This window comes from Salarias fasciatus, chromosome 12 (assembly GCF_902148845.1).
Source record: "Salarias fasciatus chromosome 12, fSalaFa1.1, whole genome shotgun sequence".
NCBI lineage: Eukaryota > Metazoa > Chordata > Actinopteri > Blenniiformes > Blenniidae > Salarias > Salarias fasciatus.
In genome coordinates this window covers 9,042,550-9,068,522 of record NC_043756.1, presented here as the reverse complement: position 1 = coordinate 9,068,522, position 25,973 = coordinate 9,042,550, and the positions used below count along the sequence as shown (strand labels likewise).

At 46.4% G+C, this 25,973-nt stretch overlaps 2 protein-coding genes across 5 annotated transcripts; both read left to right on the top strand.

The window, feature by feature from the left end:
• Window positions 1-316: 316 nt before the first annotated feature.
• LOC115397571 (dynamin-1-like protein) lies at window positions 317-23,520 on the top strand. Of its 3 annotated transcripts, XR_003932517.1 has the most exons (19): window positions 317-459; window positions 958-1,071; window positions 2,289-2,430; window positions 2,679-2,717; window positions 2,907-2,953; window positions 3,038-3,109; window positions 3,195-3,281; window positions 3,473-3,635; window positions 5,597-5,717; window positions 5,803-6,141; window positions 6,532-6,652; window positions 6,799-6,954; window positions 7,073-7,162; window positions 7,271-7,369; window positions 7,556-7,666; window positions 7,762-7,871; window positions 7,981-8,140; window positions 8,309-8,450; window positions 23,509-23,520. XR_003932517.1 is itself a non-coding variant. In XM_030103939.1 (18 exons), the coding sequence occupies exons 2-18, from the start codon at window positions 970-972 to the stop codon at window positions 8,363-8,365; spliced, it is 2,016 nt and encodes a 671-aa protein (XP_029959799.1). In that variant the 5' UTR covers window positions 319-460; window positions 959-969; the 3' UTR covers window positions 8,366-9,986. The 3 variants fall into 3 exon arrangements, 2 of the variants coding, with proteins under 2 accessions (XP_029959800.1, XP_029959799.1); XM_030103939.1 differs by lacking the exon at window positions 23,509-23,520 and having other exon boundaries at window positions 319-460; window positions 959-1,071; window positions 8,309-9,986; XM_030103940.1 differs by lacking the exons at window positions 2,679-2,717; window positions 23,509-23,520 and having other exon boundaries at window positions 8,309-9,986.
• Window positions 10,828-25,272, top strand: disp3 (dispatched RND transporter family member 3). 2 transcript variants are annotated; one of them, XM_030103936.1, is made up of 22 exons: window positions 10,828-11,143; window positions 11,376-11,471; window positions 15,478-16,479; window positions 16,580-16,799; window positions 16,940-17,076; window positions 17,169-17,303; window positions 18,669-18,829; window positions 18,988-19,127; window positions 19,225-19,316; window positions 19,428-19,592; window positions 19,964-20,125; window positions 20,204-20,344; window positions 21,169-21,305; window positions 21,405-21,574; window positions 21,683-21,813; window positions 22,146-22,330; window positions 22,445-22,571; window positions 23,102-23,247; window positions 23,349-23,508; window positions 23,593-23,706; window positions 23,819-23,991; window positions 24,855-25,272. In XM_030103936.1, exons 3-22 carry the CDS (start codon window positions 15,486-15,488, stop codon window positions 25,209-25,211), a joined length of 4,047 nt encoding a protein of 1,348 aa, XP_029959796.1. In that variant the 5' UTR covers window positions 10,828-11,143; window positions 11,376-11,471; window positions 15,478-15,485; the 3' UTR covers window positions 25,212-25,272. The 2 variants fall into 2 exon arrangements, with proteins under 2 accessions (XP_029959796.1, XP_029959797.1); XM_030103937.1 differs by lacking the exon at window positions 10,828-11,143 and having other exon boundaries at window positions 11,367-11,471.
• The last annotated feature ends 701 nt before the right edge of the window (window positions 25,273-25,973 follow it).

Sequence of the window (25,973 nt, the reverse complement as noted above, 5' to 3'; positions counted from 1 at the left end):
ATGCTTATTGCATAAAAAAAAAAAAATCTCCTGGTAATAGGTTATTGATACAGAAAGTATTCTTCCCAGAAATCGGGGGAAGTACAGAGTTAAAGTCTGCTGAGCGGAGGCTGTGAATAGCTGTTTGTTCCATAATAAAACTTAAGTGGTTAAAATGGAAAATTGGAAGAGTGACGTTTGTTCCTGAGGGACTCCAGGGGGCGGAGCCAAAGGAACGCGCCGCCTACACTTCAGCCAATCAGGCGACAGAGAAGCATGAGCGTCATGTTTTACCACCAATCAGAGCGCTGTACTCTGATGTAGCCCCGCCCATGTGTTGCATTGACAGTCTGCGGCTAATTTTGGATAACAGATTGAGGAAAATGCTCAATATTTAACGCTAACATTTATTTTTCCCATCAGGGATGAAAGGCTGACCTCCTGGAGCAGATGAGCTTTTTTTCGGTTGTCATTGGAAAGGTGAGTATATCAGCGCGCTGGACGATATGGACATTAAAATAAGGCGTTAGCATGAAGCTAGCACATCTCTCCTACTTCCTGCCTTTTAACCAACAGCTTCAGCAAGCTAGCAAATATAATCCAGCAGATCAGCCTGTGTTGCGACCGTGCAACTCGGAGATTATGTGGATCATGATAGCAAACAGGTGTTAATCTGGAAATCCACCTTTTAAACGTGCTGTGTTGAGCAGGGTGTTGGTCTGAGGGGTGCTGGGGCGTCAGATCCTCTCATCAGGACCACTCTGCCTCAGTCTCACTAAAGCAATCAGTCACATCCTATTTATATCTACGATTCATCAGCTGCAGTTCACTCAATGCAGAACCGTTTTCTTTTACTTACTCAGAGTTATATTTACCAACTTTACCTGCTCTGGACCTTTTGGAATTATTTTTGCTTGACTTGCCTTGTTTGACAGCCCATGTTAATGCTTGTTTTTTTTTTTATCACTATTCATCCAGGAAGAGTGAAGAATGGAAACTCTGATTCCCACCATCAACCGCCTGCAGGAGGTCTTTCTCACAGTGGGTGCAGAGGTCATACAGCTCCCTCAGATAGTCGTGGTTGGATCTCAGGTGAGAAAAGGGCGATGAAATAAAACAAAGCACTGGAAAACTTACCAACAACACCAACGTATTCAGGACATTTGCCTCTTGAATCTAAAAGATCCATGTAATATTCATTCATCTGTACTTGGTCAAAGACTGAACACAGCCTGGACAGGTCACCAGTCCATCACAGAGAGATCTAAAGGCAATTATGAGTCACCAGTTGACCACGAGGCGTGTTTTTGAACTGTAAGTCATACGCACACAGTTAGAACTGGTAAACTGTGCACTAACAGGCCATCAAGCCCAAATCTGCACTCAGTCCGACAACATTCTCACTTTGAGGCAAGAGCTGAACCACTTCATCTTTGTATAGCCCTCTCTAGAAAATATCGAAACATTTTATCTTGTGTCAAGCTTCTTGGGTGCTGCATAGTGCTGTTTGAGTACTACAGTGCTCTATTTTCACAAATATTCCTGATTCCAGTCTGGCCTTGAGCCTTTCTGTGTGGAATTTGCATGTTCTCCCTGTGTGCGCTTGCAGGAATTTTTTCAGAGCACTCCAGTCTCCTCCTACAGTCCAAAAATAATCATTTGAGGCTAGACTATGACTTTAAATTGTCTATGGGTGTGAATTTTAGCCTGTGAATCTCCATGTCTCTGTGTTTGACCTGTGATTTACTCGTAACCTGTCTAAACCAAACCCTGCCAATCACCCAGTGTGAGCTGGGATCAGCTCCAGCACCTCACAAAACAAAGAAAGATGGATCAAACAATTGGTAAAACTGAAGGATGTTATATGAGCTGCATCAAACTTAGTAATAAAATACTGTGAGTTTTAATCTCCTAATCTGCACCCATTGGTACACCTATGAATGACATATTTAGCTAAATGTTAATTAAAGTTAGCTTTCTAATTGAATGTTACGTTTAAGCACAGAACACCTGATACGCCTCACACAGAGGTCTGTGCTCTAGTCTACCTTATTCTGCCCCCCATGGTGCCCCCACCCCCCATCCCCCAGCTCCTCTCTGCTACTGCTGTCAGCTCTTTGCCCTTTTATTGACATTTGCCAAGATAGAGCTCTAGCTGGTTAGTCTCACACCAGGGAGTGCACTTCACCTTTAATGACTGATTATTCTTTAATAATCTATAAAACAGAAGATTCAGCAGAGAATACCTGTATTATTAAACTCATATGTCTTTATCCGACTGGAGCCTCTGTGTTTATGTGTCTCTACAGAGCAGTGGAAAGAGCTCCGTGTTGGAGAGTCTGGTTGGGCGAGATTTCTTGCCTCGGGGATCAGGAATAGTCACAAGACGACCTCTGGTGTTGCAGCTTGTCAATGTTGCTCCTCTGCAGGACAGACTGAAGCTGGAGAACGGTACTGAATCTGTTGATGCTGTTTTGTGTCAGAGTGAGGATTCCTCTACAGAAATGATCAAGTTTTGAATGTACAGATATACTAAGTGTCAACAGATTAACCAAATAGTTTTTGCTTGTTTTTTTGCATAGAGACTGCTAACAATAGTCACTGTTTTATAACGTAACTGCTGATCCTTCTCGTTACGTGATCTCTCTTTACTAATTTATAGTCTTTCTTCCTTTTCTTCTTCTTCGCTGCTTTTTCAGGGAATGGGGTAAAACAAAATGCCCAAAACAGCCACCCAGGTCTCTTTCTTTTTCCTCTGCATGGATGTGTCTTTGTTTAGCCTCATTTCTTCATTTGTCAACTCTCGCACATCTTGTTTGCTCTGATATCCACATGTCTCCTGTCATCTATGTTCTCAGTTTACCTCCAAACCTTGATTTTAATTGGCGTCCTTAGTGGAATAAGTGTCGCTCACTTGTTTTTCCCAGGTGTCAAAGCTGAAGAATGGGGTACGTTCCTGCACTGCAAGAACCAGGTACATTTATCCCGGTGATTTGCGTGCCACTTTTGTTTTGTGCTGCGTTTAAGCGATGCGTCACTGTCTTACCCTTTTTGACAGATCTTCACAGATTTTAAGGATATCCGACAGGAGATTGAAGCTGAGACTGATCGCACTTCAGGCGAAAACAAGGTGAGGAGAAAGTTTTGAGGTGAGCTATTTTAGGTTGAACCTTTGGCACCAGCTGACGTCTCCCCCCTCTTCTTATCTATTCCAGGGAATCAGTCCTGAACCAATATATTTAAAGATTTTCTCACCCAAAGTCCTCAATCTCACTCTGGTTGACTTACCTGGAATTACAAAGGTAAGATGAGCCGTTTGACGGGGATGTCAGTTTCATCTCCTTTTTTTTTTTTTTTAATTTGTCCAAACATCGTGACAGAAGTCGGTTGATAAAGTCCGATCGGATTGCAGATCAGTCATCACAGATTCGCCGCGGCACACCGGCCGACCTGCGGTCACTCTAACGCTGCCTGATCGTTATTGTTACCTCAGGTTCCCGTTGGAGACCAGCCAGAGGACATCGAGGCTCAAGTGCAGGAGATGATCTTGTCCTTCATCTCCAATCCAAACTCCCTCATCCTCGCCGTGTCCCCTGCCAACTCTGACTTGGCCACGTCCGACGCACTGAAATTGGCTCGAGAGGTCGATCCAGATGGTAGGACATTCTGTATAGAGGCGCTTCTTCGCCTCTGATTTCATCTTAATTTTCATCCTTGCGCTGGGTGCTCATTACATAACACTCTCCCAATTGAAATTCATGAATTGAATTATTGAAAGTGCTGGAAGAAAACATCACTCTCAAGTCACTTCAGGCTGTCGAGACTATTTGTCTTTACAGTTCACAGTATCCTGACAGTTAATGCTTGCTTTGAGAATTAATGTTGCTGTCACGATACAATCTAAAGAGCAGATGAATCGGAAATGAGGCCGTGCCTGTAAAAGTATCTGAGTGGTTGGCAGCCTGGCCTGGAAATGTCTGTTGTGTACGCTGATATTTGTAGACCTAAATGTTCTCCCAGTAGTTTATTATAACGTCTCAAAGGAGATATAAATTTTGTAGTCGTTCTTTTGTCATGTCCTCTGTGAACCTCAGTGGCCGCAGAAGGGAGATGGGGGGGAAAAGAATCAAAAGAAAACAAACAATAAAACATCAGGTCAGACACAGAAATAGCCGGACCCCGACGACACTCCCTCTGCAGGGGAAATGGAAATATTGACGTGCCTCTCCATACAAGCACACATTTTAAATTTAGGTGTCCAGTCGTGACGACCCAGGATGCCAAAACAACTCGCAGTCCGAGTGACCTGAGTAAAAAAAAAACTCCCATAGAAAGTCACGAACGAAGCTGATCTGACTGCAGTCCTCAGTAGTCCCACATAATCCTGTCTGTTAGGTACAGATGTTCCCCTAAAGTTGATCGTAGACACTTTTACACTCTGTTTTCCTCGTTTATCTTTCTTACTATTAAAAGTATACTTAGTGATATTAATGGCTGATCTTCCTCAAAGTAGGAATTTGAAGTTTTTAACAGATTTCACCTCATCTGAAAGGTTGAATTAGTAAATCTGTCGTATTCGCGTCTGGATGTCCGGTGGGTCTTCATCAAGCCACAATGCCTTCAACGGATACATTTAGCACCAAGACGAAGATGAAATTTAAATACTTTCCTCCTCAATCGATAACACTTTCCTATCTTCACTCTTCAAACACTCGCAGGAAAAAGCCTTAATGAGGAAAGTGGCACTGAAAAACATTTGCTCCCAACTTTGTGAAAGAGATTCATTCATAAATAATGTAAATGTGACCTACAGTTGGGTGAACCCCATTAACAAGACCTTTCAGATAAGAAAAGGTCATATTTCAGTTTTATCACTTCCCTTCTCTTCATTGTGTCTGAAGTTTCTAATGATACCTTCAATATTGATGTAAGTGATGTGAGGTTTTTGAGGGTTTATTCTAACAGCGTATTGATACATTGAGATCTGCATTGTCTGTGAAACACTTGAAAGTTTCTTGATGGTGGGTAATTACTCTCAGGACACTTGTAAAATAGATTTTTCTTTCTTTCTTTCTCAATAATGATATCCTTATGACTAAATAAAGTATAAATAAATCTCATGTTTTACTTGCTCGTGCACCCCTGCCGTCGTTAAGCTGATTGGTAGAGATGCGAACGTCTTTTCTTTCGTCTATGGAAACGTTACCTGACAAAGAATCCACCAAGGGTGGAAAGATATTTAATCCGTCTCTGAGTGGTTTATTTTCCACGTGCAGGTTCTCTCCAGTGGAGTCGATGCAGCACATTGAGATGCATTAGGAAAATTTGCACGTGACTCTGCACTTTTGTTTGATTTTTCAGTGTCCACATGCATAACCGCTGGATTAGTGTGTGTGTATTCATCAGACTCCACTCTAAAGCCAGCAGGAATCTGTTCTTCAAAAACCACATATGGGGAGAAGATCCTCCTCCTGTACAGATTTACATAGACAATTATTTGTTTAGTGTAATGGCCAGCTGGGAGATTTCCTCCGGGATTTGTTGATGTAAGATATTTCCAGGTTGTGGGGCTGCTCAGTGGTAATGATTTGTGAACGTGTGTGTTTGTGTTCGTCAGGGCGTCGCACGCTGCTGGTGGTCAGTAAGCTGGATCTCATGGACGCCGGCACCGACGCGCTGGAGGTTCTTCTGGGTCGCGTCATTCCAGTCAGGCTGGGGATTATCGGCGTGGTCAATAGGTTTGAAATCATTCACTTCCTTCCGTCGAGTTCTTGACCTTTCATTACCACTTCACCGAGCTCCTCCTGGCGCTGGCCCCTCCAGGAGCCAGCATGACATCAATACCCAGAAGAGCCTGGAGGACACGATGCGGGACGAGCAGGCCTTCCTCCAGCGGTACTACCCGTCGCTGGCGTCCCGCGCCGGCTCGCGCTACCTGGCCAAGACCCTCAGCCGACTGCTCATGCACCACATCCGGGACTGCCTGCCGGACCTCAAGACCAGGGTGACGGTGCTGAGCGCGCAGTACCAGGCGCGGCTCAACAGCTACGGTCAGCCGGTGGAGGACCACAGCGCCACCCTGCTGCAGATCGTCACCAAGTTCGCCAGCGATTACTGCAACACCATCGAGGGAACGGCCAGGCACATCCAGACCTCAGAGCTGTGAGTGGCCCTCCTCTCAGGCATGCTTTGAGGAGGATGATGGCAACTTTATTTCGCGCTTTGGAAAATTGTCTAATTATCTCGGCTTGTTCTTATAACAAATTCAGTGATTGTTCCCCGACTCAGCATTATACTTACACTAATTCGGTGCCACGAGGGCGATGTCCTTGGGGTAATGTAAGCGTAAATAGAAGTGGTATCAGCATCTTCTGCCCGCTCCCTCGTCTCCACAGCTCTCTTATCGCAAACTGATTAATTCATGTAAATATGCGGGGAGCAAATATTGACCTTTTTTGGTTGACTGCATTTAATTTTGGCACAATTAACATTGCTGACACACAGCAGCGAGAAGCGGCGCCGGCGTCACGGCTTAACTCGTCTCCTCTGCAGCTGCGGAGGCGCTCGGATCTGTTACATATTCCATGAGACCTTCGGCCGCACTTTGCAGTCCATCGACCCCCTGGGAGGACTGAGCGATCTGGATATTCTCACTGCCATCCGCAACGCCACGGTGAGCCTCTCCTCGACTCCCTGCGATCTGTTAAATACCGATTCTGGTCAAGTTCTCATTTTCGGAGCACTAGTAGGTAAATTGAAGTGATGGTGTGTGTGTGTGTGTGTGTGTGTGTGTGTTTGCGTCTGCTCTCCTCCCTGCAGGGTCCGCGGCCGGCGCTTTTCGTGCCCGAGGTGTCCTTTGAGTTGCTGGTGAAGCGGCAAATTAAGCGTCTGGAGGAGCCGAGCCTCCGCTGCGTGGAGCTGGTTCATGAAGAGCTGCAGAGGATCATCCAGCACTGCTCCTCCTTCAGCACGCAGGTGAACCCGGCGCCGCCGCCGCAGCCGCACTTCACACACCACCGAGTGTGAGAAACGGCGCTGCATTAATTCTAGCAACACCTTGTTATAGAAAATATGCTATTGTGTTTTTTTGAAGGAGCTGCTGCGATTCCCCAAACTGCACGATTCCATTGTGGAAGTCGTGACTGGATTATTGAGGAAGCGCTTGCCGATTACTAATGAAATGGTAATCCTCGGCTTAGCTAAGAGGATATTTCGTAATAATTATAATAGCCAACATCTAAGTCTTATTATCTGGGGTATTTCCCTCTTTTTTTTTTTTTTTCCTCTTCAGGTACACAATTTAGTAGCGATTGAGCTTGCCTACATCAACACCAAACATCCTGACTTCACAGATGCGGCGCAGGTCTCAGCGTCCGTCAACAGTCAGCAGGTAGGTGTTTGTGCCTCAAAGCAAATTCTCACGTTTATCATTTAATTTGCAACACTACAAGTAAACCGTCGGGCTTCCCATCCGAACAAAACGGGCCCCTCACGGAGCCTTTTCTTTTTGGTGGAATTTCAGACGCGGCCAAATATCGAGTTCCCCCTTTGACTTCCTTCAATCTCTCGCTTTCAGGCCGAGGCCGTCGACGGGGGGAAGCGCTGGAAGAACGAGAAGGTCGCGGACGAGAAAGTCGCAGGCTTTGGCAGCCCCAGCAAAGGCCAGGCCATTAACCTCCTCGACACGGTGAGTGGCGGGATTAACAGTCGGACAAAACGCCGAATCCCATCGCCGGCTGCCTGCATTTAATTTTTCTTTTTTTCTTTGCGCCGCTCTGTCAGGCCGTCCCCGTCGCTCGCAAGCTGAGCGCCAGAGAGCAGAGGGACTGCGAGGTCATTCAGCGGCTCATCAAGTGCTACTTCCTCATTGTCCGCAAGAGCATCCAGGACAGGTTCGAGAGCGTTTTAACTTCATGTCTTTTCCCAAGCACATCGGCGGATACTGAATAATCTCCTCACTGTCTGCGGTCTGTGTGTGTGTGCGTGCGTGCGTGCGCGCAGTGTGCCCAAGACGGTCATGCACTTCCTGGTGAACTTCGTGAAGGAGCATCTGCAGAGTGAGCTGGTGGGTCAGCTCTACAAGCAGAAGCTGCTGCAGGAGCTGCTCATTGAGTCCCAGGACACGGCGCAGCAGCGGACCGAGGTTGCTCAAATGCTGGAGGTAAAATTGGACGGCGCTCTTGTTCTCCGAGTCGTTTCTGAGCATCACAAACAGCGAGCCTTTTTCTCTCTTTTTCTTTTATCTGCTGTTTTAAAGCGAGCGCAGTTACCAGCCCCTCTCATTTCCTTCTGCGTTTTTCTTTCTCTTCTTATTTCTTTTCTTTCTCAGGCTCTCAAAAAAGCCAACAACATCATCTCTGAGATCCGGGAGACCCATCTGTGGTAGCCAGAGGACACAAACCGTTTTACTCGTCAGACGACAGCTTTTAGAGTACGAGAGTGTGTGTGTGTTTACAGCAGAGAAAATGTATGTGAGCGAGTGTGTGGTGTGCGTGTGTGTGTGTGTGTGTGTCGTTGTGTGGCAGTACCAATGTTTTCTCGAGGACCAATGACTATAGCACATGTCGATCGACTTTTCCTCTCTAGCTGCTGTCCTGAACAGCAGCTGGGTTTTTTTTTTTTTCTGATTTTGTTGTTTTTTCCACTGTGAACGTCAAGAGCGTGAATAATCAAAGACTCAGGCCAAATGTGTGGTTTTTTTTTTGTAAATGTGAAAAAGCCGTGAACAAATAATTTTTGAGTTATTGCATTGTGTGAATTTTCTTTCCATGTCTTTTTACCATTGTTGGGCTAAATGTGAACTGTATACGGTCTGTGGCGTATTTAAGTTGTTCTCCAGGGTGTTTTGTTTTTGTCTTTTGTTTTTTTTTTTCACACTGTACAATTTTGCACTTTCCAAAACCTGGCTTGCCTCTGAGCCTCTTCAGCAGGTGCTAAAAGTGCGTAAGATTCCATTTTGTCAGTCTGAGTTCTCACCAGAGATGGAAACAGAAGCAAACTCCCCACTCCGCCAATCCTCACTGCAGAGCAACGCTTGAGATACGCTGCAGTCATTTCCAGACATTAAAGAACGACTGCAGACTGTTTTTCCAGCTTTATATTGATAATCGATATTAAGTTTATTTTTCAGGCTCACATTTACATATCAGCCCATTTTTGCTGTTGTGTAGCCGTTGGCGAGAGGGTTAAACATTTCCCTCTTGTGAGAATTTTTGAGAAAAAGAAGAAAAAAACCCTCCCTATTTGGGTTGAACTGCAGTAGTTTGCAGTACATGCGTTTCAGTTTCTTCGTGGATCCTGATCATTGAAATGTTTTCAAGAAGAGAGAACATTGCAAGAGTAGTTTTTATATTTTGCTTGGTTGGACCTAAAATTTCCGCAGCTTCTTTTCACTTCCCAGAACAATTATCATCTCATTCCACTGTTCGTGGCACAGGCACATAAAATCAACTCCCCTCGCCACTCATGCAGATAAACGCCCTCCCAGGAGTTAGACTCGCCGGGCAGCTCTTTCCCGCATGCTGTTTATTTCTTGAGTTCCCAATCATAAACATAAATCTTTACATAGCCAGAGCCATTTGCCCATGTGCCAGTCATTTTTCTCATTATGTGATATTGCTTGTTGGGTACAATTAGGCGTTTTCCTCTCCCGCTGTTCCCAAATTCATAACGAGCGGATTTCTCCCCCTAATCTGAATCTGTTCTCATAGCTGAAACAAATAGTTATGTTCAGAATGAGGCTTCAACACAGCCCTCATCAGCAAACTCTGGATTTCTCTCTCCCTTTTGCCTGTCTTCTTTAAAATGCTGTGCTTGCATGTGTACGTGTCCAGTATGCATGTGTTGAAGGTCAGAACCGATGTATATTTTGTATTATTGAAATGTATATCGCCATCGTCATCATGTGTCGACTGCCTCCGAGTTCTTGCCTGCCAATATTTGTGATACATGTTTGCTGAACGAAGTCTCTTGAGTTTGTAGGAACTCATTAAACCCGGACAAAGGACGGCGGTGCAGTCCAGAGTGTGTGAGTGTCATTGAAAACATGCAGCTTTAAGTGTTGTTCAGTTTTCTGAAAGATGTCTTTGTTGGTCGCCTACAGTGATGATAGTGGACTCCCTCTTCCTCCGCCGTATTGATCTCGGCTGGCTGTAAAAGTCTATCGAGGCAGAAGGGTCTGTCACAGTCACACCGGCAGGATGAAGTGTCCTGATAGCACGCACACACACACACACACCAGTTCTCTAACCTCTGTATTATTTCCATTTGACTCCACACTGCACAATCCGCTGCAGAAAGAGTCAAATAACCCCCTCAGCACCTTATCAGCCCCTATTTAGATGATCGATTATCACCCTTTGATGTCGAAGCAAGCCAAGTTAAACATGAGTAGGTATAAGACGTGAAGTGATGGATGGCTTGAATGTAGCGGTGAGAGAAGCGAGCAGGGGCATTAAAGTTAGATGAGAGTGTGTATGTGTGTGTGCGTGTACAGGAGAATGCGTTATTGATACAGCGAGGCAAAGACGACAAGTCAAATCAGCGCTGGATTTGCAACCCTTGTGAAGTATTAGAAGTGCCCATAGCAGTCAGACGTGGCTCACATATTCAGACTGAGCGTTTTTTTGTTTCATCTGATGCAAGAGTGAAGTGTGGAAAAATGAAAAATGAAGCAGGAGCTAATAAAGTCTTATTTCAGGTGATTATTTTAAATTGCCTGCACTTTGTCTCCTACTGTAGCCGGTTATTCTCATCACCCTCTTATAACACACCCCACCTCCCCACCAACTGAGACCAGACTAGACCATACCAAGTCTGGCGTGATGGGAGGGGGCTTGGCTGCAGCATCGTGACAACTGCATCGTTTAGGTCACTCGCAAGCAGCCGGATGAAGAACGAATCCCTCTATCTGACATCTGCCCCGGGGTTTGAAACCCCCCTCAGATGCTCAGCCCGCCTCCCGTACAGTCGAGCGGCTGCCTGAGCAGCATTTCCCTCCTTGTGTTCGGTGTAGTGTTGAGCCCGTCAGCAGAGCAGCCTGAACAAAGCCATGGGAGAGAGGGAGAGAGAGAGGGAGAGGGAGGGAGGGAGAGAGAGAGAGAGAGAGAGGGGAGAGCTTCTGGGAAGAAATGCCTCTCACTGACTCTGTCGCCTCGACAACCGGGTAAGAAAGAAGGGGAGGGAGGACCAGAGAGGGAGAGAAAGGACTGGGGAGCATAAAAGGAGGGGAAAACAACACATTATGAACTGCTGAGATGAGAGGATTCCTGTAGAGTGAGCGAGGAAAGTGTGCCTCTGTGTGTCATCCTCTCGCGTGGGGTCTCGTCCTCATTGATGAGTTATCAACTATGACAACAAAGCAGTAACTGATGGTTTTCCCGTTGCCCCCTCATCAGTGCGTGGAGCAGATGAGATTGCAGAGTACAAGTTGAGCACATTATAAGTGGACCGAGCAGGCCTGAGCTCTCCACCTGAGCTTCTCCTTCCAGCAGGTAAGTCTCTCCTCCTCGGCGTTGCAGGCATGTGCTTTCGGTCTGTGCATGGGAAACATTGCTTTATCATAGGGAGTCAATTTTGCAGGTTTATAAGAAATGGGAAACACGCAGAAGAAATGTGGTTAAAGAAAAGAATAAAAGTTGTAAAACATTTTTTTTGTCTGCTTCTCAGAGAGAGAAAAAAAACTCCCCTCTGTGGTGTGTGAGTCTTTATATTTTTCCATTTTATTTAGGAGAGTAACAGTGAAAGCATGTTTAATCCTCAGGATGCTTCTCTGTGCATAAATCTTTGCGCTGCCTTCAGTTAGAACACGGATTTGTGGACAACAAGAAAATGAGCAGCTTTGTTAAGGTGCAAATGGATCTGGAGAGTTTCACTGGAGAATAAAAGACAGGTCCCCTATAAACGTAACGCCGGCTGCTCATGCATAGGGAATATATTCATAGAGCACTACTGGTGAAATCAATGCTCCTTTAAATGAGCCGCTGTGCTGGATGAGTTTACACCATGCTGGATGTGCATGGGGCAGCAGGCAGCATGTGATATCCATATTGGATGAGATGGTGAGGAGATAAACTGGGGAGGGGTGGGGTTATTTTTAGCTGCTGTCAGTAACGAAGGTTACACATCTCTCACCTCTGTGGACACAATAGAGACGTAGATAAAGACGGCCAGATTGACGTGTGGGAAAAAAAGGGCAGGAGAAGAGGAAGAGGAGACAGCTGTTGAGTGATTTTATGTGAAGGGTTGGAGTTATCTGCTTGGAGCTCCCTCCTCTGTTTGACAGAAGTGTACTGTAGATGAGTGGGGGTGGGGGGGTTATTAACACTCACACTCAGCTTATCTGTGTGTTTTTACAGGGGAAAAATGTGCACAGGAACAACATGACCAAGTGTGGCTCGTGATGGGTTTTCTTTTTTTTTTTGCTTGTAACTTGCTGAACATGACAAATGAGACAGAAAACCCAGCTGTGAGCAGCAGATCATCTTCTGTCCCCAACTGCTGCTGCACGTCCATCAAGCCTTCACCTGGCATGTGCTGCTTTACATTTAAAGATAATTAAAAAAAAAATGCTTCACAGAAAGTTCCCAGCTGACTCTATTATGCCAGTATCCAAAACACACACACACCCCGAGTTTTTGAAGGCAATATTACAGGATTTCACACCTGGAAACCGGCACCTTCTGGCTCATTTCAGACTTCTTCTGTGGTTTTATATAAACTGAATTAGTCACAAAGAAGCACTGCCACAAAACTGTGAGGATCAACATAACTTTAATATCGACTGCGCTATATCCAAGGCAGTTTTTTATTCTAGTAAATAAAGACAGCAAGATGGTAAACGACGGTCTATTTTTAATGCGCACCTGCACAGGTTTTAATTCGCCCGTGTTCTCCAGTGTGTGTGCAGAAGAAAATAGCGGCGATGAAGACTCCTGACAGCTTGTAAACACATTAGTTATACCAGGCTCTGCACTGCTCGCCGTGCTTTGCACCGCTCATAATTATTGTACAAGAGGTGCAATGTTCCTGGATGTGCAGCGCAGTCAGACTCATCAAGACGAGAGGAAGGGAGGTGTATGTATGTGTGTGTGCGTCCCAGAAGGCCGTGCTTTACCGTGGTTGTCTCTCCTCCACTTGTACCTGCTGCCAGCCGGGTTCACTTAAAACACAGAGCTCTGCTTTTATGTCTCATATGCACCCAGTCTGCCCATCAGCCGCTAATGAGCTCCTTGAAATGTCAGACTTTGACATCTGTGGCTGTAATCAGACTACTCTGAACTGTATTTCACCGTGAAAACACTGTCTTTTCAACTTTGCTTCCATGGTGACAATAAAAGGCTATTCTATTCTATTCTATTCTTTTTCAAGCTGAAATAAATCTGTGTAGATGTAGCTGTCATTTAGTTATTTTTTTTCCAATGAATATTAAACAGCAGTAAAGCCCAGTTGTTTCCCCCCCCCCCCCCCCCCCCCCCCCCCCCCATATGTCTGAGATGCAGTTTTGTCTGTTTGATAGCTATGGAGTGTGTCTCCACTCCTTCCCCAGGCTTCTCTCTCCTTCTTCTTTCCTTTTTCCACCTCTCTCATCATGTTTCTGCACTTGTCTGCTCGCCTCCTCTCATCTTATGTTGATGAGAGCTCCGCGTCAAAACAAGAAGCCAGAGAGGCAGCGATGAAATGCAGCAGGATTACACAAATCTAATTACTAAAATTAACAGCTGTTTTTTTTTTTTTTTTAAGTCTTCAGTTGTAGAAATACATTTATATCTCACATTTAATGCAGGGATTGTCCACATTATCGGCCAGTTCTTTCATCATTTGTCATGGAAAAAGAGGCTTTCCTTTGACTCTCACACAAGGCACCATTATGTTGCTCATTTTGGGATAATTGTCCATAATGGTAGCAGATAACCAATAATACTGCTTTCAGATTACATCCTGCAAAGGAGAAGAAATTATTTTCTTTGTTATTTTAGAATTGTGCAGCGGTGTAATCCTAAAGTAATAAAACTGCCTCTTTTGTTCTTAGTTTTTCATTTCAAAAAGTCTGTTTGTCTCTAAAAAAGGAGCGAGTTCATATCCAGTCTGTGTGGGTGGACGGCGGCCTGCTGCCCTCCCAGTGGAAAGGTGCACTGGTGTCCCTGTCTGTGTGCTCGCATGAATACGTGAATAATAAACCCAACTGTTGTGGAGATTAACGGGAAAAAAAAAATAAAAATCCCCAACCCAAAATGCTTCTCCTTTGAAGAGACAGAGCAGAGCTCTTGGTTTTCAAGTCCACGGGCTTTATCATCTCTTTCATGAAAGAGAAAATCCAGCATAAAGCTACATTAGCACATCTAAGTCCTGTGGACATTAGAGAACGCTGAAAACAGCCTGTCTTAGAAAGCGAGAAGATGTCGGGTAAATGCTTTTAATGATGTGTCTATAAAAAACTTCCATGAGATGCTATGAGTGAACTGAATCCGACCTTCTCATACAGTGGACACATGTCGTGTTTGATTAACCTACGTGAAGCACAATTTCCACCTCAACGTTACTGTGATTTAGCGTTCGTCCAGCTGTGAGTGCATAAATTAAAACGCCATAAATCAAAACTCCAGTTCATTCACAGCCTCGAGGTTTCTCTCTCAAGAGTCTTCCTCCTCTGTTTAACGTAGGAGTCTCAATAATTTCTACAAATATTGATTAAACAGTCTAATTTGCACACTCTGCTTTTTTTTATGATGGATTTCCCCTCAGCCCTGAGCTGGATGCGGCTATCTCTAACACATAATCAAGATTCAGTGTCTTACCTGGCTGACCTTAAAGCATGGCTCTAAAGAGAATAGATAAATTGCTGCAGTTAGCAGGTCGACTGCTGCTCCGATACGAACCGTCTGCAGCGTCTTGGTGTAGAAAGGTGAGAAAAAAAGTGTCGCCCATTGACACTAGCAGTCAAAGGCTGCCCGTCACAGGAGATAAACCTGCTCTTATTTTGCAGCTCGGTGTAATATCCCACTCACTCTTCTTGTCAGTAATTAGACAAGTGAGATGATTTAATTTGGTGCAGAGCAGACCCCGCCGCACCGACTGCTGATATTTAGAAAGCCACCGGTAGACTCTCTTCAGGTGATAATAACACACACTGACAGAGAGAGAATTAAATCACAGCTTTTAGCCTGTCTCACCCCCAAAAGCTTTTGTGATCAGCATCCTAAAGCAGGACTCAGCCGACCATTTTCACTCATAAGCCCTTGAGAACAAAAAAAGGTTTCCCCCTTCAATTTTCTCTGTGCGAGCTGCCAGTGGCATCCCTTTGTCGTCGGCTGCTTCAGGACGCACTTAATTCTCCCACGTCCTTGTTGAGTGTGCTCAACTTTAGAGATAACTTTGTCCTTCATTTTGCCTGATGTTTCTGTCAACCGCTGGAGGTTCCAGCATCTATTCCGCTCTCATGGAAGAGGAGGCTCAGCCCTGAGCGACTGATGATCAGTTGGTGTTTCGTGTCCCAGACAGGTGCCAGCATGGACGTGGAGGACGAGCCGCTGCTGTTTCAGACCAGCTGGGTAGGTGAGGAGGAGGAGGAGGAGGAGGAGCAGGAGGAAGGTGATGGAGTAGCACATGTGGCAGGACAGAGCTGCTTCTCTGGGGACGCTGGAGTCTGTGGACTGTGGAGGGCAGTGGGGTGGGTCTACACTCAGCCTTGGGCCAGTGGAGGGATCCTGGGAGTTGCCATCCTGCTGCCATGTGCCCTGTTTGCCTACATGCTGCTCTACTGCCCTCCTCTGGACATAGACCTCTCCTACAGTGCCTTCGAGGTTCACAGTCACTTCTCTGCTGAGCGCTTTGATGCCCTCACCATTGCTGTGAAGACTCAGCTGGGGTCCTGGGACAGACGTAGGCGAGACCTAGATAACATTCAGTCTGAGGCTCTGAGGGAGCTTCTGCTGGAGAAGCTGGGCGAGCAGGGAGCGCTCAACAGGACAGATAATGAGGGCACAAGTTCCTCCGCTCCTCGAAATGAACCTTCACAAGCTGGAGATGATCAGAAGAGAGGAGCTGCAGCGAGCACAGATGAAAAGACGCTGCCTGATGTGGGTCAGGAGGAAACGGGAAAGCACAAGAGCTCAAGTGCCAGAGCAGAGGAGGAAGAAGAGAGATTACCAAGTGCAAATTCCACATTTTCTCTAATTAGGAGGCGCAGGTTTGCTCCCAATTACTACTTGCAGAGCCAGGCCCGGTGGAGGATAGAGCTGGTGTTTGTAGCTCAGGGGCGAGGCGATCGCAACATCTTCACTCCGGAGCGCCTGCAGACCATTCATCACGTGGAGCATCTGCTCATGCAGCACCCACAGTTCCATCAGTTCTGCTGGAAGCCCATGGAGGTGCTGAGGGACCTGCCGCTGGGGCCGTCCTACTGTTCCCCTCCCAGCTCCCTCCTGTCCTACCTCTACCCCAGCGAAAGAGGGGGCAAAATCTACTACGATGGCATGGGACCAGATCTGGCTGATATTCAAGGTAAGGTCACAGTGAGGAAGGTGGAGAAACTCCGTGTCACATGGACTGCAAAGAACCGATGCAGGATTTACACTGCCAGTGATAATCTCTCACCCTGCAGGCTCTCTGAATCTGGCCATCACCCATCCTCAGTTCTACTGGTATGTGGATGAGAGTCTGTCCCCGGAGCATCTCTCCTCCTCTCTCCTGCGCAGCGAGATCCACTTCGGAGCTCCTCTGCCGTCTTACTACTCCCTGCAGGACCGAGCGGACGAGCAGAGAGCCCGCTTCAAAAACTTTGTGGTTCAGTACGCAGACATCCTGGCCAAGCAGTCCACCAGGTCAGAAGGCAAAACAAGCACGCAAAAGCACCATCTAGCGCCGTCCGGCATCACGTCTGTCTGTTGTTCCTCTTCAGGCATGAATATGAATGAAGTGATGCATTCTGCAGACAGCTGAAACGTGTATCTGTGCGCTCCAGCCAGGTGAAGGTGCTGTATGGAGGAACTGAGCTGTTTGACGATGAAGTGAGACACACCTTTCACAATGACATGATGCTGGCTGTCATCAGCGGAGCCTGCATCACTGCTCTGGTCTACGTCCTGACATCCTTCTCTGGTATATACGTCCATCTGCTCCTAATTTAACCATAACTCCCTTTCCAATCCAGAATATTGTTTACAAAGTCATGTTTCTCTTTCTCTCCCCAGTTTTTCTCACTTTCTTTGGGCTTGCCAGCATTGGTTTGAGCTGTCTGATGGCCCTTTTTCTCTACCATGTTGTCTTTGGTGTGAGGTACCTGGGTATCCTCAACGGAGTGGCTGCTTTTGTTATCATCGGTATTGGTGAGTTGTCGAAGGCCTTTTCCTCAACATCCTTATTCTTCGTGGAGACTTAGATGAGAGAACTGATCAGAATCACATTTGTTGTTAAATCCGTGGTAAATGATCAGAGTATATATAACAGGAATCCTCATGAAGACATTTCCAGAATCTCGAGATGCTGCCCACTGCTTCTGTCCATATGCCTAAACTGGAGCTGTTATAGAGCGTGTAGGAGGAGACAGGCTGGGCAGAGAATTCAAACAGAGACAGTGATGAGCACTTATGGTGATCGTCAGTGTGGAACATCCACAGTGGAACCTAATGCACTTATTCCTGATTTGTGGGATTAAACCCATATCAGCAAGAACAAACTCCATGAATCGTTATGTTTTTGTATTTATGTATATATTATGTGTACAGTGATATCCATTTCTAAAAATAGAAGAAGAAAAAACACCTTCCTTTACTCATTCTTCCTCCCACAAAAATAGTCTAACTTGTATTACTTCAGTTTAATGGGAACGATTTCTTTTCAGTCCAAACAGAAATCAAATGTCGGTGTGTCACAGTTCATAATTGCTTGTAAAAGGACACAGATGCCTGATTCGATCTGGATGAAGAGAAGCAGCTCTTTACACAGCTGACAGAAAGAGAAGAACAAATCTTGATTTTATTTTTTAAAAAAAGTCAAGTTTCTGGAGACAGATAGTAAGAACAGAGAGGACAAACTGACCAACTGGCTACATGTAACTGTGATGTACAGTATATGTAACACATATACATGACAGCAGTTTAAATCTGATGTTTTTATTGTATAATTCTGCGTGCAGAGCCTCACATTGTGGAATTCATCATGTAAATTGGCAGGATAAGGAGTCTCAGGTGAGCCGCAGCAGATGGGACAGACAGTCGTAGGAACAGAGAAAATGCAGAAATCACCACAGGGAGGACAAGTCAAAAATACAGATTTTACACCTTGTCCAATTATAAGTGACTTTGTTCGGCTACACCTTGCTCGCTGGAGTCGGTCTGTCTCTGAGGCAAACTGGCAAAGACTTCAGAAACTCACTGCACCGGGCCAAGACAGAGTCAGACACATAATCCTCCATAATGCCGCCACATGGCGTACTGTTTAACTTTTCTTTTTTGGCAGATAAGACTTTTGTCTTTGTCTTTGTTTTTCCTTGCTTGCAGGTTTCTCATCTGGCCCGTCTTTAGTCACTCTGAGCGAACCAGATTTACAGTTTTGTGATGCATGGATTTGGGAGCAATGTTGATTTTGTTGAATCAATGCCTTGAAGATTGTTGAAATACGCATTTTTGTTAATGCTGGACTTACCACAATCTGCAGTCCTGCAGTTCATTTGTCTTTTCTTTGTCTCCGAGGGGTGGACGATGTTTTCGTCTTCATCAGCACCTTCAGGCAGGCCTCTCACATGCGGCAGCCGCAGCAGCGAATGATTTACACCATGAAAACAGCTGGCCGGGCCACCTTCCTCACCTCCTTCACCACCGCAGCCGCCTACGCCGCGAACACCTTCTCCCAGGTAATGCATGAGGAATCCGGGAGCTAATAGGATAAATGACTCCTGTGCGATGACTGAATAGAAGTGCTTCTCTCAGCAGACAGCCATTCTCCTGCGATAAGCAGAAATTGAATGTTTCAAGGTCTTTTACACTGTGCTCCCGTTTAACTGACACTCAGATCCCGGCGGTGCATGACTTCGGCCTGTTCATGGCCCTCATCGTCAGCTGCTGCTGGTTCTCGGTGTCTGCCCTGATGCCGGCCGCCCTGTGCATCTGGACTCAGTTCGTGGAGCCCCATGAGCACGCCTGGTTGAATTGGTGAGCCATTGTGTGAGATGTTATTTGTGCATGTTGCGCATCGGGAGGTAATCCCTTCAGCTGTCTGCTTCCCTGAACTCTCATCCCCCTCCAAAAGCTGGAAGTTGTTCCCGGGCCTGTCAGCGAGCCACAGCCCTTTATCGGATGAGGACGATGATGTGGCTCTTCTGTCGGTGGAGATGGAGCCAGGTGAGATTATTATCTCCTCAGCTCTGAATGGGTGACAGTTGGTGGGATTAGAAATGGTGAAAACACGCCTGTCCAGGAGCCACTAAAGGCTCTTCTCTCTCTTTCAACCAGGCTCCGGTGACTCAGACAGCGACGCAGCCATTCTGTCCCTGTCGGTGGAGACGGCCCTGTCCCCCCCGGGACAGCAGCACGTCGGGGTGGTGAGCACCACTCTCCAGTGGACTCTGAAGCACTTAGTGGCGGAGCCCGCCGTGGAGCACCGAAAAGCAGTTTTAGGTGAGATTTATTACAAACACCGGGAACTCAGTTGGATTGTGACAGCACAAGAAATCAATTCATGTCCGGGTAAACCAAAAACGATGAGGGAGAAATTCTGTAATTTTCTCTTTATGATTACTGTGTGCAGAGCTCTTGATGTATGAGTAACCTCAGGCTTAAATAAGAAATATTGAAGAAAAGCTGTAATCTCCGCTTTGTCCAGAAGGGATTCAGTCTGTCAGAGGAAGAGCAAGCGGCCCTCCTCTAATATTCTTCCAAGCTTTTCAAAAGTGACTGCAATTGATCTTTGCTCCCGATCTGTCTCTCAGCTGCTCTGTCTGCTCCATCAGCCCCCTCCCCTCTCTGACACTGTCCCCCTCCCTGCCCAGGTGTCTTCCTCCTGGTGCTGCTCCTGTCTGCCGGCTGCTGCTGCCTGCTGAGGCCGGCCACGCACGCCCCGCTCCTGTTTCGAAGAGACACAAACCTCCAGACCCTCCTGGCTCTGAGGAGCAACCTGAGCGGCCAGGGCATCTCCTGCCCCATGTGCTCAGGTAAACAGCCCGAGACGCGCTCACTTCGCCCTCCAGATCCTCTGCAAACCTGGGCCTGTTGCGTGTTGCGTCCTGCAGGTGTGTTCATGGAAAAACCCCACCCGCTGTACACCCACACGTCCTCGTCAGCGTTCAGGTTTTCTGCACATCAGCAGAACCCGAGCACGACCGCCTCCACCGCCGCCCAGAGCCCGGCGAGGCCGAGCGGCAACCAAACAGGTGAACACTGAGCGCACCGAAAAATGCTTCAGAACATTTCATAACGACCGTCGGTAATAAAAGGTAAATTGCATATGTCCCCGAGGTAATAGTTATTGTTTTATCTGCAGACATCGGTGATTATCGGCACTGTGCCTGTGTTTAATTTGCCATTTGCTCTAAGAGTGATTATTTAAGTTATTTTCTCTGACAGTCCAAACAACAGTTATTATGAGCCCAGCGCCGTCTAAATGTGTCCTCATTGTTTTGACTGGGTCAGCAGGGGGTGGGATGATTTGTCAAGGGAAGAAATATGAAAGTAAGCTCAAAAGGCTGCAGTCTTGCATTTTAACATTGACAATGGGACAATGCGATTCAGCAACTTGATTACTGCAATGTATTTGAGTTGACTGTAAAGCATATTTATATGATTATCATATTGATGGGATCAATTAAAATTAAGCTTTAAAACCTTTTTTTGGGTGCATTCATTCAAATGTCACTGAATAATATAACATGCATGTGTATTGGTTATGAGCAGGAGTCAGTCTACCTGCAAAAAAAAAACAAAAACCATCCATGCACAGGGAGAGCATTTATATTTGAAACAAGGTTTAAGAAGAACTGTTACGAGTGCCATCCCTATTAAAAAGTCATCGTATAATATCAAAGTATTAGTTATGGGGTTATTATAATGGAATGCATAATGAGAGGGAGGGTGTTTATAGCAATTACATTTGTATTCATCAACAACAGTTATTTGGTGTGTGTCTCCAAATCCACTCTCTCTTCCTTCAGACCCATTTCTCCATGGTGAATCATTGTGTTTTGCATTGTGTTTTTAGGCCCTTTGCTGACAGTTTACATATCAAAGTTGGACCTCGAAGGCTCAACAACGCTTTACCGTTTCTCCCTTAACACCAGCATCCCGTCGCCGTGGAAACCGTGCAGCTCCGAGCACAATCAAGTGTCATCATTTCAGGTTCGGGAGCGTTGCACTAATTGGTTGTAATGTTGCGCCGCCCGAACGTGATGCGTGCCAGTAATGGGGCTTATAACTAATCTTGTTTTATCTGAATAGGCTTTTAATCAGCCCCACAGCAACTACAGCAGCAGAATGACAGTGTGTACTTCCCGTGTGTACCACCCGTACCCCAGTTGGATGCTCACGTCCGCCTCGTGCGATCCCCGACATGGCTGGACGCCAGACTTTTCCTTTTATGTGGCAGCATCTCCACAGCTGCACAGCAGGTGAAAGCACAAAGAAAAGAAATAATCAGAGCATAAATTAGTTGAACTGTCATGCTGTCGTGCTGTTGTGGGGGAATCTGTCACTGCAGCTTTGCTTTGTTCCCTCAGGAAACTGTACTTTGCACAGCGCCGCCTGAGGCCTCATCCGAGCCGGGTGTGTGTCGGCCCGCCCGGCTGCGGCGTCAGCTCGGGGCCTGACGGGCCTGCACGGGGAACCTTTTACGCTCCTCTTCCCGGCGGTGAGCGAGGAGCCGTCACGGTATCGGGAAGCATCATTAACGCAGCGACAGTTTGTTCGCACATCAGGAAAACTGTTTTCACACCGTGTGTGTCACACTGCCGAAGCCCCTTTCTTCATCATTTAATCTCATCTTAAGTCATAAAATAGAGCGAGTACAGAGATATGACAGCTTTTTTTTTTTTTTTTTTCCCTTCCTGAAGTGTTCCTTCCTAAAGTGGGGCTTTTCTGAAAGCGCTGCAGGATTTTCCACAGTACTTTGGTTGTACAGATATTTTTACATTGTATAAATAAACTCCTTTCAGAGATTTTTCTCTGGTTCTATTTTCAAAGATCCCTCATCTGCTGCCAAAGCGAAACCATCCAAGACGTCTGGCTTCAACCCATGCAGCGGCGGTGTGTGTGGCCACCCTGCAGTGCGACCTCTGGTCGACACTGGGGCCATGGTTTTTGTCGTGTTTGGGATCCTGGGGGTCAACAGAACTGAACACAGGGACAACCATGTCATCGGAGATATGGTAAGTGCTGTTGAAATATCTCACCAGGAAACGACAAAGCACAATGCACTGGCATTCGCATCATTTGCCCCTGGTGATCACATGTCATTTGATTTTTTTTTTTTTTTCTCAAAGGGCAGCATTATATTGGACCCAGACTTCGATATTTTCAAGGAGATGGAGCATCTTTGCAAAATCTGTAAAGCAGTCAGTGCAAACAAACAACTTGTGAAGCCAGGAGGAGCACAATGCTTACCCTCAGGTAACACCCACATGCAATCACTTACTTTATGAAAAAAAAAAAAACAAAAAAACAATGTGGGGATTGATTGACCTGATGATTGGCCTGTTAAAGCCGCTCTTTCTCACATCTGTCTCCCTGTGATTGCACCCGTCCTTTCACTGCTGTAACACAGTAATTTTTTATGAGAACAGTGCAACTGAATGTGAATATGGGCACATTTATTATTCTTTTATATTGGATAAATTGTTATTTTTCGAGTTTGGGCCGGTTGGGGATACAAATAGCATTTCAACTCTTGGGAAATTATTTGTGCGCGTATCTTCTGCTGTTAAATCTTAGTGCACAATTTCATTTAAGTGGCACATAAAATGTTCCTAACAAGTGGGTAACAAACACAAGGACACACACACACACACACACACACACACACACACACAGCTTCTGAAGAATGGAAAGGCACATAAAAGCCTAAGAAAAAAAAAAAAAATCATGCATAAAGCCAAAAAAAGAGGGGCTTTAAAAGGTGGCGTTGTGTTTGTTCCCCTCAGGCTACAAGCTGTCTTCTGTTCTGCCTCGGCTGCATCCTGAGTGTCACTCCCTCCCCGAGCCCAACCTGCTCCCGGGGCAGCTCTCTCACGGAGCGGTGGGAATGCACGGGGGAAAGGTTCGCTGGCTGTCCATGGCCTTTGAGTCTGTAAGTCCCTTCATCTTCCGGCTTTTCATCTTCACGCTTCAAACAGCCCCTCGGTCTCGGGGACGGCGCCATCCCTAATGCCCTGCCTCTCCTCTCCTAAGACCACATACAAAGGGAAATCCTCCTTTCAGACCTATTCTGACTTCCTTCAGTGGGAGAACTTCATCCAGGAGCAACTGGCCAGCCTCCCGCAGTCCTCCGCTCTGCAGCGGGGCTTTCAGACCTGCGAGCACTGGAAGCAGATTTTTATGGAAATCATAGGCGAGTGAGAGGGCCGCATTAATCTCAGAGAATTGCAGGTGTCTGGTTTGCCTGTGCAAATGTAATAAAATGGTGTACCTGTAGGTGTGGAGAGTGCCCTCTGGAGCCTGCTGCTGTCTCTGGCCATCTGCGTGGCAGCTGTGTCTGTGTTTACTGCACATCCTCTGCTGCTGCTGCCGGTGCTCATAACCATCCTGGGTAAGAGACGAAGTCTCATGTTTTTTTTAAAAGACATTTCAAAAAAAGAGAGAGAGAGCACTCATATCTGGGGTTCAGGATCATCTTATGTGTTCACCTCTCGCCTCATTAGGGGTGATCTGCCTGGTCGTGGCACTCATGTACTGGCTGGGATGGGAGATGGGAGCCGTGGAGGCCATCTCTCTGTCCATACTGGTCGGCTCGTCGGTGGATTACTGTCTGCACTTGGTGGAGGGATACCTGCTGGCCGGGGAGACCACGGCCTCCGCTGCTGGACATAACATGGTACTGAAGTGTTTAGTAGTCTCACTGCGACAGATCATGTCAAACGAGCTTAAACCTGTTATGTAGCTTGTTAAAACAATATTACACAGAAAAGATAAACCCTTTGTGAATCTACCAGCGTATTTAGAAAAATGATGGATGTAAAAATATTTAAATACACAAACAACATAATGCAGATTGAATGTGGAACTATTCAAAATTTGTTGATCACAGTCTGAAGATACTTTCAGAGGCTTTACTTGGATCGTCACTAAAGCATCACAGTTACTTTAGAGAGTAGGTCATGCATTCCATATAATCCTCACTTTGTCAGGTGTGTTACAGTAATGGGGCTATATAATGAGACATTAGCTGAGCTGTCAGCACTTTCTGTGAGTCACCCTAAGTACTGATTCTCCCATTAAGTCAGGCAGTGAGTTGCAGGAAGATCTTTTTAATTTGGATGTTTTGCGCTTGTTGAAAGAAGCAGATTTGTGGACCAGAGACAACAGCTTTGGGTAATGCCGATGAAAGAACGGCAGCAGCTGCACAGCAACTTCATGTAGAGCAACAGTAACAGGCTCACTACAACTTAAGTAAAAGAGTCCGCTTTACTAATTTAGTGAAACTAATCAGTTTGTGACTTTATTTAATGTGAGGATGCAGGGTGGGTCAATGTCAGAGCAACAGATGGTGAGAAAAGTTTGGTGAATATTATATGTTCATTGATTAAAGTTGAATCTAAAATATAGACTAAAATTGTCAAGTTGGACGGGGTGACCTCTTTCCACCTCAGGGATTTTAAACCAAACTGAATATCTATTGTGTCTACGTACTATTAAAAGAAAAAGAAAAATCATCTGTATATTTTGTTGTGTGTGTAGGATCTCGCGGCGGAGAGGCAGCGCCGGACGCTGGAGGCGGTGAACCACGTGGGCGTCGCCATAGTGTCCAGCGCCGTCACCACGGTGATCTCCACAGTCCCCCTCTTCTTCTGTGTCATTGTGCCTTTCGCCAAGTTCGGGCAGATCGTGGCCATCAACACGGCCGTGTCCATCCTCTTCACGCTGACGGTGACGGTGGCCACGCTGGCCTGCATGGCCCCCGTCCGCTTCGCCCGGCGCCCCGGCGCCGTGCTGAAGGCCAGCCTGGCCGTGGCGGCGGCCGCGGCCCTGGGAGCCGGCCTGTGCTGGGTGGGAGGACGGCTGGGGGCGTCGGCCTGGCAGTCGATCAGCACATAAGACTCTACCTACCGGCGCGCCGACGTCAGGCTGAAGAGTTCGTCTGTATGCAAAACTTCGAAAACTGTGTTCTCTTCCACGCTTGTGAGGAATGTCACAAAATGTCAGATCAGTGAATGATCTCGTTACTTTACAGCACAAAGATGTCAGACTCCTCGATATTTACAAACTGCTCGCCCTCACAAACCCATCTCCCGCCTCGTGTTAATTAATGGACTGTGAGCGTTGAGGGGAGCAGCCCTCGCCCGTGAATATCTCATCTGAAGATATCGACTCCATGACTCACTGAAGCGGGTTGACCTTTCCGAGTTGACACGATGACTCAATTGAGGTATTTGTTTCATCTGGTTTCGCCCTCAGCATGTACCATTGAGTAATTGAGTAATCTTCGGGAGAGAGTGGCTGACTCACGGCTTGCATCCGTGTAACTTATGGAGTTGTGAAGCGCCGCCGACTGGTTTGGTGACCTGTGAGTGTGAACGCCGGCCGGACGCGGCGCTGCGCGGCGCTCTGACGTCCGCGGGGATTGGCGTTCACACGATTCACAGCCATCTTTTAAAACAATGTTTGTTTCTTAATCATGCACTGAATGTGATATTTTTTTCCCAGCCTCCCGCTGTGGCTGGAGTCAAGGTGTAAAAAACAAAACAAAAAAAAAAGTAAGTTTTGTTAAATGTAAGGTGTATGTGTCTCAGTATGCTGCTTTCACACAATGTGAAGTGAACTTTGCTGCCGTACGTGTTCAGGGGAGCTGCGTATGCC